This window comes from Rhincodon typus, chromosome 8, assembly GCF_021869965.1.
Source record: "Rhincodon typus isolate 14 chromosome 8, sRhiTyp1.1, whole genome shotgun sequence".
NCBI lineage: Eukaryota > Metazoa > Chordata > Chondrichthyes > Orectolobiformes > Rhincodontidae > Rhincodon > Rhincodon typus.
Window position 1 is genome coordinate 12,685,482 of NC_063339.1, and position 12,775 is coordinate 12,698,256.

At 47.1% G+C, this 12,775-nt stretch overlaps 1 protein-coding gene across 1 annotated transcript in view; it reads right to left on the reverse strand.

The window, feature by feature from the left end:
- Positions 1–188: 188 nt before the first annotated feature.
- LOC109937080 (synapse differentiation-inducing gene protein 1-like) overlaps positions 189–12,775 on the reverse strand; it is an 18,834-nt gene continuing 6,247 nt past the window's right edge. Inside the window, exon 2 of the mRNA XM_048600032.1 lies at positions 189–347. Coding sequence (XP_048455989.1) covers positions 189–347 — 159 coding nt within the window. The remainder of the gene's footprint in view (positions 348–12,775) is intronic.

Genomic DNA, 12,775 nt, shown 5'->3' on the forward strand with positions numbered 1-12,775 from the left:
TTGGCCTTGAGTAGGCCGCTAGTCACCTCTCAACCTTTCTTCATTAAAAGAAACAGGAAAAAATACACCTCTTGAAGCCATAGTATGCAGATTCTCTATATATTTGGTGTATGCAGCTCCCTACAACTACATGACTCAGAGAGAGTTTTATTTTTAGCCGCTGCAGACCTGCTGGTTTCTCTTCTGGTCTAACTTAGCTTCTCACTCATTCGCTCATGAACAGCTTCCTGACAACTAATCATATGATTCTTGGTTGGCTGAGGATGTTTGTCTTTGATAACTGGTCTGTCCTCCGCAGCTTCACTTGTTAAAAAATATCCCCTCAGATCCAGTTCATCTACACACTCCTGGAACCCAGAGCAATACAGAGAGTACTCAGAACAGGTATCAGATACCTTACTTTCAAAACATGCAGGCATCCTTGTAAATCCCTGCTTTTACACTGATTCTTATTATTTCAAATAAAAAGACAAATCTTTGCACAATGCCCCTGTTTTTGGTCCTGGCTCTGTCTCCATGTACTGAATCTTATTTGCATGTATCTATGTTTTCCCATCAGAGCAACCACTGGGCTCCCCTTACAAATCCGTTTTAACAATAGTCACTTCTGCAGCCACAACTTAGTGTCATCAGTAAAATGGGACTTGCTGCTTTTTGTCCTGATAATTAGCTCAGCAAAAAAAATGCTTGAATGAGGAAGGAAGAAGCTCAGTGGGGAAAGGAAAGACTTTCAGCATCAGACTGTGAATTGAAGTGAAGTGAAGATTTTATTTGCATGATGGAGGTCTGTTTGTTCTGAGGTGTGCGGTTTGGGTCCTTAACCAAAAGGGAGCCCTTCAATTCCAGAAGCCTTTTACTAGCAACTCCCTGGAGAAGCTACTGAACTACCTGCTGAGACTCTCTGAGAAAGCACAGAAGAACAGGTTTGTCATTTTGGTCCAGTATGCTCACTGCTCATCCTCTGGGTAAAGGGGTCTGAGATGGTGCAGATTCTGAGAGGAAGCAGAATGAAATGAAAGGGAGGTGGGAGATAGAGGGAAAGAGCGAGAGAGAGAGAGAGAGGGGGGCTGGTGTGGAGAGAGAGAGAGTGTCAAAGAAAGCAGGATAAAGGGAGAAAACACAGGGGATGAAAGAAAGCACACTGCAGTTTTGTTTGAATTGTTGAATGACAGCAGTAACAGTGGTGTTAAAATTGTTTCAGAGATAGTAGGAACTGCAGATGCTGGAGAATCTGAGATAACAAGGTGTACAGCTGGATGAACACAGCAGGCCAAGCAGCATCAGAGGAGCAGGAAGGCTGACGTTTCGGGCCTGGACCCTTCTTCAGAAATCTGGTTCCGTAGGCAGGTACTAAGAAAGGTGATGTGGCTGTAGTACCTGGTTTGCTTCAGGACGTGGCCGAGCAGTTTCAAGGCCGAAGAGATTACGAGAGAGTTGCAGTGGGAGAGAGATCCACTGAGGTTTTTCCCGAGGGAGGAGGGTAACTTCTTCAGGGTAGGCATCCTTAGAAGAGGCTTCGCAGTGAGGTTAAAATTGTTTCAGAGATAGTAGGAACTGCAGATGCTGGAGGATCTGAGATAATAAGGTGTAGAGCTGGATGAACATAGCAGGCCAAGCAGCATCAGAGGAGCAGGAAGGCTGACGTTTCGGGCCTAGACTGACGTTTCGGGCCTAGACCCGGTGTATATGCAAGTGTGAGCGTATGTGCCATATGTCTGTGTGTGTCTGTGTCTGTGTATGTTTATGTCTGCCTGTGTGTGTGTGTGTGTGTGTGTGTGTGTGTATGGCTCTGTGCCTGTATGTGACTTTGTGTTTCTGGGATGTCTGTGTATGTCTTTGTGTCTGTGTGTTTACGTCTGTGTGTGGGGGGGTGTGTGTGTGTGTTTGTGTGCTTATGTGGTATGCCTGTGTGTGACTGTGTGTGTTTGTATGTGTGTGTGTATGTATGTGGGCTGATAATAAGGGGAAATGTTCCATAAGCTGTTGGTGTAGACTATGGCAATTTTAGGAGAAGGCCAACTGAGACTTTTCTCATGGTTAATCTCTGAATCAAATTTAGAAGCAGTTTATCAAGGGGAATGGATGCAGTGCTGACTGAGTACAGTCCAGTTTGAAGGCAAGCAATTCAACTGGATTAAGCCTAATTCCAGGAAGCATCACATGACAATGCCAACCAATGCCTTGATATAACACAGGGTTTACAACGAGTCCCTGCGTGAGGTTCCTCAGTTTGTTACTATTTCCCAAATTGTCAAGCTCCTGGGTGAGGAAGAATGAACTGGATCCCCTTCTTTATGCACCCGTCATTCCCAGTTGTTCAGAACAGCGTTAACTACAAAATATCCCCTCTTTTGTGGATACCTTCCTCCGTGATTAAATGAATTTGTTTTTTTAAAAGGAGCTCATTGAATCAGGCTTTACTGAGTAAACAAAAGAGTGCATTTATTAATTATTGAATGTGGGAATAAATCACAACACAACAGTCATATACACAGACTAGAAATGAGTCTGAAAAGAAAATATTAAATGAAATATAGTTCAGTCTCTGGGTTGTTTGTGAAGAATAGATTGTGGAGCACCAGAGCTGAGCAGTTAATTTTGAGACTCTTGACTTTGCAAGTTGATTGAACGGGCTTTCTACCAGCTCTCACAGCAAGAGAGTCCTTATTTGTCCTGTTTCCTTTTGAACAAGCTTTCTAATTGGCTCCCAGCCTGCAGAGTGCAAGGGTCTTTCACCTACATCACCAAGGCGATTAGTGAATGGTTCAACGACAGTGGCAGTGCTCAAACACAGGCTGGTACACCGAGTAACCTCACACCACTGGCTCAAACACAGGCTGGTACACCAAGTAATCTCACACCACTGGCACAAACACAGGCTGGTACACCAAGCAATCTCACACCACTGGCACAAACACAGGCTGGTACACCAAGCAGCCTCACATCACTGGCACAAACAAACTCCTCAGATTATCAGCAAACACAGATCGGGGTCAAAACTTTTTTTCAACCTTTGTTATGGTGTCTGCTTGAAAGGGGAAAACGCTAAACACCTAAACTCTAAACTATCTATACTCTCTCACCTAGACTGTTGTCTTTACTTGCATCTTGTTCACAGTTTGAGATAACTCCTGGGACATCACAGCTCGGCTTATGGTGCAATTTTCCCTTTGAAGCTTCCTTGACACTTTAATGTGTGACATTCTAGATTTCCTCTCCATGCCGCCACTGAATTTGTATTTGCAGTCACTTTTTTAGCTGTATATCCTCTTTGTAAGGAATATATATTGAAATAAATGTTCATAGGTGACTTGAGGTTATCAACATGGTCATGACATTGGCAATGGACGCATATCTACTATTACCTGATCCAGTTGTCACAATGGGACATTGTTAAGATAGGCCAACACCAACTATACATTACCTGTGACTCCCTCTGTTTGTGCACAATGCATCAACAACATCCTCCACATCTTCCTCAGCTTTAACCTATTGCAAGATCTCTGTCTGCCCATGCTTCTCTCTTCACTCATTTTTTGCCAAAACCTTTCTTGGCTGCATACCTTCCTCATCCAGTAAATTTTCCTCATTCCTGTTGGGTTTGAATTCCTGTGAATGCACTCAGTCGGCATTCGAAAACAGACAGGCAGCTGCTAACCGCAAACTGGAGGCCTACTCTGAAACAAAAACAGAAATTGCTGGAACAGCTCAGCAGGTCTGGTTACATCTGTGCAGAGAAATCAGAGTTAACGTTCCAGGTCTGGTGACCCTTCCTCAGAAAGACTCTGAAACCTTGGGCTTGTCTGAGAGGGTTGAAAGCTGCCCGAGCGTACCAGTGTTGCCCAGTTTTGTGAACAATTGTCATACGTTGTTAAACTGAAAGTGTCGCCTGGTGGCGGCCCAGACAAAATCCTGCCCTTTGTACCTTCTACTCTGAATGGAGCAACCAAAACTATTGAAGTTGGCACCATCCAAATGAGTTCATATAGTTCTAGAATCATATTTCGGCACTTGATGCCGTATTCCTTTTCGTTTCTCCATCTGCTCAACCTACTTCAGAATATTTCTGCTTAACACTAACCTTGCAAATACAGATTCAGTGCAAACATTCTTCATTATAATTCTCTTACACTCATTTCCTTTTCTATGGTCTACACTCAAAGCACCTTGGTTTGGTCAGGTCCGTTGAAAGGGCAGCTGGCTTGTGACACAAACAACACAAGTTCAATTACCGGCTGAGATTACTGTAAAAGTCCTGTTTTCTTTATCTTGCTTGAGGCACAGTGACTCTCAGATTAAACCCACCATTAAACTCATTTGTCGCTCTCTAATGAAAGAGCAGATCTCTGCGACTATAGCGACTTGAGTAGAAACAATTTGCTTCTGTTTGCCTTGTCCCATCCTTTCATAATTTTAAACAATTCCATCATATTACACAAAAATTTCACTGAGGACAACTGCAAACAAAAAAAATACAATTCTCAGGATAGGCCAAGAACTACAATACTCACCCTCACCATTCATCTTCCCTGCAACCCACTCTTGGGTACGTCCCCTTGACATGCAAGAAGCGGCTATAAGGTTCAAAGTAAACTTTGGGTTCTGAAGAAGAGTCATACTGGAATCAAAATGCTATCTGTTTCTCTCCCTCCACTGATGCTGCTGGACCTGCTGAGTTTCTCCAACACTTTCTGTTGTTCATTCAGATTTGCACCATCTGCAGTATTTTGCTTTTATTGTTAGAACAGAAGATTCACCTTTGTTCTCTGTTCCACAGGACAGAAAGAGCAATGAATCATGAGCCTTATGTAACTAGATTCTGCCACAATTTCCTATCTCCTCTGATGGAAAAGGGGGTCCTTCTTGTTGTGGGAATTCTAAAACGTTTCTGTCCCTCTCTTTGTTTTGTATCTACTGCCTTTCATCTCCTGCTTTTACTACTGTTGTCCACCTTCCCATTTAGATTCATAGAGTTGGGACTTTTTTCACTGGAACATAGGAGGTTGAGAGGTGACCTGATAAAGTCTATAAAATAATGAGAGGTATAGATAGATTTGATGGTAGTTGTCTTTTCCCTAGGATGGAGAATTTCAAGACTAGGGGGCACATTGTTAAGGCAAGAGGAGAGAGATTTGAAAAAGACATGAGACAAATTTTTTACACAAACGGTGGTTTGTGTGTGGAATGAACTTCCTGAGGAAGTGGTAGATGTGGGTACAATTGCAATGTTTAAAAAACATTTGGATGGATACATGAATAGGAAAGGTTTGGAGGGATATGGCCAGAAGCAGGCAGGTGGGACTAGTTTAGTTTGAGATTATGTTAGGCTGGTTGGACTGAAGGGTCTGTTTCCATACTGTTTGACTCTATGAGTCTAGTTGTACAGAACAGAAACAGACCTTTCGGTCCAACTTGCCCATGTTGACCAGATATCCTAAATTAATCTAGACCTATTTGCCAGCATTTGGCCCATATCCCTCTAAGCCCTTCCTATCCATGTACCCATCCAGATGCCTTTTAAATGTTGCAATTGCACCAGCCTTAACCGCTTCCATACACACATCACCCTCTGCGTGAAAAAGTTCCCCCTTGTATCCCTTTTAAATCTTTCCCTTCTCAACTTGAAGCCTTGCCCTCTAGTTTTGATCTCCCCCACTCTGAGGAACAGGCCTTGCCTATTCACCCTATCCATGCCCCTCATGATTTTATAAACCTCTATAATGTCACCCCTCAGTCTCTGACTCTCCAGGGAAAATAGCCCCAGCTGATTCAGCCTCTCCCTATAGCACAAACCCTCCAACCCTGGCAACACCCTTGTAAGTTTTTTCTGAACCTTTCAAGTTTCACAACATCCTTCCTATAGCAGGGTGGCCAGAATTTACATTGTACTTTCCTATCTTCTCTCTTTCTTTCCTGAGGTATTTGTCATTACCTTTTAAACAGATCTCATGTCATCCAATTTACAATTTTCTTAGTTATGTAGGACCATTCCTACACCACATCCCAAAGCTCCAGGACCCCTCCTGAATATGTAAATGATTATGTCACACAGAATGTACATGGCTAGATTTATTTTTCCATTCTTTCACAGGATATGGGCATCACTGGCTCAGCCAGCATTTATTCCCCACCCCTAGTTGCCCTGAGAGTCAAACACATTGCCGTGGCTCTAGAGTCATGTATAGGTCCGACCAGGTAAGGATGACAGATTTCTACCCTAAAGGACATTAGTGACCCAATGGGCATTTCCCCTGAAATTTGTCAATAGCTTCATGCTCATCATTAGACTCTAAACTGCAGATATTTTATCAAATTTAAACCCCACCACCTGCCATTGTCAGGATTTGAACCAAGGTGTCCAGAACATTACTCTGGTCCACTAGATCAATCGGCCATTTCTTATGACAGCCCCATTACAGCATGGAATGTCAGACAGTTTCTCTTTGGACAGTGAAAGGACTGAAATGTCCCAGAGGGACTAATAGAACTCTGCAAGTGTAGGACTTTACTTTGGCAATGTCAGGAAAGGGTTTTAGTGGCTGGGCGTGGAATGCTGTAATTGGGCAGATTGATATTCACAACATAAGGAAAGAACTATCAAGTCTTCCTTTGTGTTGACAGTGAAACTCTCTAGAGACAATGCTTGTTTTCCTAATTGGAGCCAATACCAAGGCCACAGAGGATATGTGCATAATCCTCTGCCTCTGCTGCTGCCCTGTGTTGTAAATCATTTTTCTCACTCTTTCGGTGAGTCTGCCTACATTTCGAAAGCTATTGGAAGAATGTTTGTGCAAAGCCATCCAATTTCACCGCCCTGCTCCCAGTCCATATGTGCGTAGCCTCTTTGTCAGAACAACTGTGGTTGCCTCATTTAGTGCATGAGGAATCATGGGCACAAAACCAAATTGACATGCGATTGCAGACACGAAATTGCCGTTAGGTTCTTTTAAAGAACTGAGGTCCAGTAGGACTGAAATATGAACTGATTCATATTTGTTCTTAATTGAGAAATTATTTGATCAGATACATATTTATCAATTAAATAAAAGCAAAATACGGCAGACAGTGAAAATCTGAAACAGACACAGAGAAGGCTCGAGAAACTCAATGGGTTTGGCTGCATCTGTGGGGAGGGAAACAGAGCTAATGTGTCAGGGTCGGTACAACTTTTCAAACTTTTATGTTTTATGCCTGACGGCAGAGAGTGGAAGAGAGCATAACCAGGGTCGGAGGAGTCTTTGATTATGTTGGTTGCTTTCCTGAGGCAGCGGGAAGTGTAGGTGGAACCAATGGATGGAAGGCTGGTTTCTGTGATGGACTGGGCTATGTTCACAGCTCTTTGTAGTTTCTTGTGGTCTTAGGCAGAGCAGTTGCCAAACCAGGCTGTGATGCGTCCAGATAGGATGCTTTCTGCGGTGCATCTATAAAAATTGGTAAGAGTCTTTGTGAACATGCCAAATTTTCTTAGCCCCCTGAGGAAGTAGAGACACTGCTGTGCTTTCTTGACCATTGCGTCAACATGGGTGGGCCAGGACAGACTGTTGGTGATCATCACTCCAGGAACTTGACACTGTTGTCCCTCTCCACCTCAGCACCGTTGATGCAGCCAGAGGCATGCCCTCCACTCGGCTTCCTGAAGTCAATAACTGACTGTTTCATTTTGCTGACATTGATGGAGAGATTGTGAGATAACAAGGTGTAGAGCTGGATGAACACAGCAGGCCAAGCAGCGTCAGAGGAGCAGGAAGGCTGACGTTTCAGGCCTAGACCCTTCTTCAGAAATGGGGGAGGGGAAGGGGGAATCTGAAATAAATAGGGAGAGATGGGGAGGCGGAAATAAGATGGATAAAGGAGAAGATAGGTGGAGAGGGGACAGACTGGTCAAAGAGGCGGGGATGGAGCCAGTAAAGGTGAGTGTAGGTGGGGAGGTAGGGAGGAGATAGGTCAGTCCAGGGAGGACGGACAGGTCAAGGGGGCGGGATGAAGTTAGTAGGCAGGAGATGGGGGTGCGGCTTGAGGTGGGAGGAGGGGATAGGTGGGAGGAAGGACAGGTTAGGGAGACGGGGACGAGCTGGGCTGGTTTTGGGATGCGGTAGGGGGAGGGGATACTTTGAAGCTTGTGAAGTCCACATTGATACCATTGGGCTGCAGGGTTCCCAAGCGGAATATGAGTTGCTGTTCCTGCAACTTTCGGATGGCATCGTTGTGGCACTGCAGGAGGCCCAGACATGTCGTCTGAGGAATGGGAGGGGAGTTGAAATGGTTCGCGACTGGGAGGTGCAGTTGATTAGTGCAAACCGAGCGTAGGTGTTCTGCAAAGCGGTCCCCAAGCCTCAGCTTGGTTTCCCCGATGTAGAGGAGGCCACAACGGGAACAGCGGATGCAGTATACCACATTGGCAGATGTGCAGGTGAACAGCTGTTTGATGTGGAAAGCCTTCTTGGGGCCTGGGATGGGGGTGAGGGGGGAGGTGTAGGGGTAGGTGTACATAGAACATAGAACATAGAACATTACAGCGCAGTACAGGCCCTTCGGCCCTCGATGTTGTGCCGACCTGTGAAACCAATCTGAAGCCCATCTAACCTACACTATTCCATTATCATCCATATGTTTATCCAATGACCATTTAAACGCCCTTAAAGTTGGCGAGTTTACTACTTTTGCAGGCAGGGCATTCCACGCCCTTACTACTCTCTGAGTAAAGAACCTACCTCTGACATCTGTCCTATATCTATCACCCCTCAATTTAAAGCTATGTCCCCTCGTGCTAGCCATCGCCATCCGAGGAAAAAGGCTCCCACTGTCCACCCTATCTAATCCTCTGATCATCTTGTATGTCTCTATTAAGTTACCTCTTAACCTTCTTCTCTCTAACGAAAACAGCCTCAAGTCCCTCAGCCTTTCCTCATAAGACCTTCCCTCCATACCAGGCAACATCCTGGTAAATCTCCTCTGCACCCTTTCCAATGCTTCCACATCCTTCCTATAATGCAGTGACCAGAACTGTACGCAATACTCCAAGTGCGGCCGCACCAGAGTTTTGTACAGCTGCAACATGACCTCATGGCTCCGAAACTCAATCCCTCTACCAATAAAACCTAACACACCGTACGCCTTCTTAACAACGCTATCAACCTGGGTGGCAACTTTCAGTGATCTATGCACATGGACACCGAAATCTCTCTGCTCATCCACACTACCAAGAATCTTACCATTAGCCCAGTACTCTGTATCCCTGTTACTCCTTCCAAAGTGAATCACCTCACACTTTTCCCCATTAAACTCCATTTGCTACCTCTCAGCCCAGCTCTGCAGCTTATCTATGTCCCTCTGTAACCTGCAACATCCTTCCGCACTATCCACAACTCCACTGACTTTGGTGTCATCCGCAAATTTACTAACCCATCCTTCTACGCCCTCATCCAGGTCATTTATAAAAATGACAAACAGCAGTGGCCCCAAAACAGATCCTTGAGGTACACCACTAGTAACTGAACTCCAGGATGAACATTTCCCATCAACCACCACCCTCTGTCTTCTTACAGCTAGCCAATTTCTGATCCAAACCGTTAAATCACCCTCAATCCCATGCCTCCGTATTTTCTGCAATAGCCTAACATGGGGAACCTTATCAAACGCTTTACTGAAATCCATATACACCACATCAACTGCTTTACCCTCATCCACCTGTTTGGTCACCTTCTCAAAGAACTCAATAAGGTTTGTGAGGCACGACCTTCCCTTCACAAAACTGTGTTGACTATCCCTAATCAAATTATTCCTTTCTAGATGATTATAAATCCTATCTCTTATAATCCTTTCCAACACTTTACCCACAACCGAAGTAAGGCTCACTGGTCTATAATTACCAGGGTTGTCTCTACTCCCCTTCTTGAACAAGGGGACAACATTTGCTAGTCTCCAGTCTTCTGGCACTATTCCTGTAGCACTTCCTGCGGTTGCAGGGAAAAGAGCCGGGGGTGGTGGGGCTTCTGGGGAGTGTGGAGCGGACAAGGGAGTCACGGAGAGAGTGGTCCCTCCGGAAAGCAGATAAGGATGGGGAGGGAAAAATGTCTTTGGTGGTGGGGTCTGATTGCAGATGGCGAAAGTGTCGGAAGATGATGCGTTGGATCCGGAGGTTGGTGGGGTGGTACGTGAGGACGAGGGGGATTCTGTTTTGGTTGTTATTGTGGGGAGGGGGTGTGAGGGATGAGTTGCGGTAAATGCGGGAGACATGGTCAAGGGCGTTCTCGACCACTGAGGGGGGGAAGTTGCGGTCCTTGAAAAACGAGGGCATCTGAGATGTACGGGAGTGGAATGCCTCATCCTGGGGGCAGATGCGGCGGAGGCGAAGGAATTGGGAATAGGGGATGGCATTTTTGCAGGAAGGAGGGTGGGAGGAGGTGTATGCTAGGTAGCTTTGGGAGTTGGTGAGCTTGAAATGGATATCGGTTTCTAGGTGGTTGCCCGAGATGGAGACAGAGAGGTCCAGAAAGGAGAGAGAGGTATTAGAGATGGTCCAGGTGAACTTAAGGTTGGGGTGGAAGGTGTTGGTGAAGTGGATGAACTGTTCGAGCTCCTCGTGGGTGCACGAGGCGGCGCCAATACAGTCATCGATGTAACGGAGGAAGAGGTGGGGTTTAGGACCGGTGTAGGTATGGAAGAGGGATTGTTCCACGTAACCTACAAAGAGGCAGGCATAGCTTGGGCCCATGCGGGTACCCATGGCCACCCCCTTTGTCTGTAGGAAGTGGAAGGAATTGAAAGAGGAGTTGTTGAGGGTGAGGACGAGTTCGGCTAAGCGGATGAGGGTGTCAGTGGATGGGGACTGGTCGGGCCTGCAGGACAGGAAGAAGCGGAGGGCCTTTAGGCCATCTGTATGGGGAATGCAGGTGTATAGGGACTGGACGTCCATGGTAAAGATGAGGTGTCGGGGACCGGGGAATTGGAAGTTCTGGAGGAGGTGGAGGGCGTGGATGGTGTCATGGACGTAGGTAGGGAGTTCCTGGACCAAGGGGGAGAAAATGGAGTCCAGATAGGTGGAGATAAGTTCGGTGGGGCAGGAGCAGGCAGAGACAATGGGTCGACCAGGGCAGTCAGGTTTGTGGATTTTGGGAAGGAGATAGAAGCGGGCGGTGCGGGGTTGAGGAACGATGAGGTTGGAGGCTGTGGGTGGGAGGTCACCTGAAGTGATGAGGTTGTGGATGGTTTGGGAGATGATGGTTTAGTGGTCATGGGTGGGGTCATGATCAAGGGGGTGGTAGGAGGAGGTGTCGGAGAGTTGGCATCTGGCCTCGGCGATGTAGAGGTCAATGCGCCATACTACAACTGCGCCTCCCTTGTCCGTGGCTTTTATGGTGAGGTTGGGATTGGAGCGGAGGGAGTGGAGGGCTGCACGTTCTGCGGGGGAGAGGTTGGAGTGGGTGAGAGGGGTGGAGAGGTTGAGGCGATTGATGTCACGACGGCAGTTGGAGATGAAGAGGTCGAGGGAGGGTAGGAGGCCTTAGGGTGGTGTCCAGGAGGATGGGGTGTGTTGGAGGCAGGAGAAGGGGTCAGTAGAGAGAGGGTTAGGCTCACAGTTGAAGAAGTAAGCGCGGAGGCGGAGGCAGTGGAAAAAACTGCTCTATGTTCAAATGTGACCGGTATTCGTTGATGTGTGGGTGGAGGACTTTACTGAGGACTGACCATTCGTCCTCAGTAAGGGGGAGGTCTGGGGGGATGGTGAAGACTCGGCAGGGCTCTCTCCTTCCTGGACCTCTCTGTCTCCATCTCCGGCAACCACCTAGAAACCGATATCCATTTTCAAGCGCACCGACTCCCACAGCTACCTAGAATACACTTCCTCCTACCCACCTTCCTGCAAAAATGCCTTCCCCTATTCCCAATTCCTTCGCCTCCGCCGCATCTGCTCCCAGGATGAGGCATTCCACTCCCGTACATCTCAGATGTCCTCGTTTTTCAAGGACTGCAACTTTGCCCCCTCAATGGTTGAGAACGCCCTCGACCGTGTCTCCTGCATTTCACGCAACTCATCCCTCACACCCCGTCCCCGCAATAACAACCAAAACAGAAACCCCCTCGTCCTCACGTACCACCCTACCAACCTCCGGATCCAATGCATCATCCTCCAACACTTCTGCCATCTGCAATCCGACCCCACCACCAAAGACAGTTTTCCCTTCCCACCCTTATCTGCTTTCCGGAGGAACCACTCTCTCTGTGACTCCCTTGTCCGCTCCACACTCCCCTCCAGCCCCACCACACCCGGCACTTTTCCCTGCAACCGCAGGAAGTGCTACACCTGCCCCCATACCTCCTCCCTCACCCCCATCCCAGGCCCCAAGAAGACTTTCCACATCAAGCAAATGTTCACCTGCACATCTGCTAATGTGGTATACTGCATCTGCTGTTCCCGTTGTGGCCTCCTCTACATTGGGGAAACCAAACGGAGGCTTGGGGACCGCTTTGCAGAACACCTACGCTCAGTTTGCACTAAACAACTGCACCTCCCAGTCGCGAACCATTTCAACTCCCCTCCCATTCCTCAGACGACATGTACATCCTGGGCCTCATGCAGTGCCACAACGATGCTACCCGAAGGTTGCAGGAACAGCAACTCATATTCCGCTTGGGAACCCTGCAGCCCAATGGTATCAATGTGGACTTCACAAGCTTCAAAATCTCCCCTCCCCCTAACTCATCCCAAAACCAGCCCAGCTCATTCCCGTCTCCCTAACCTGTCCTTCCTCCCACCTAGCCCCTCCTCCCACCTCAA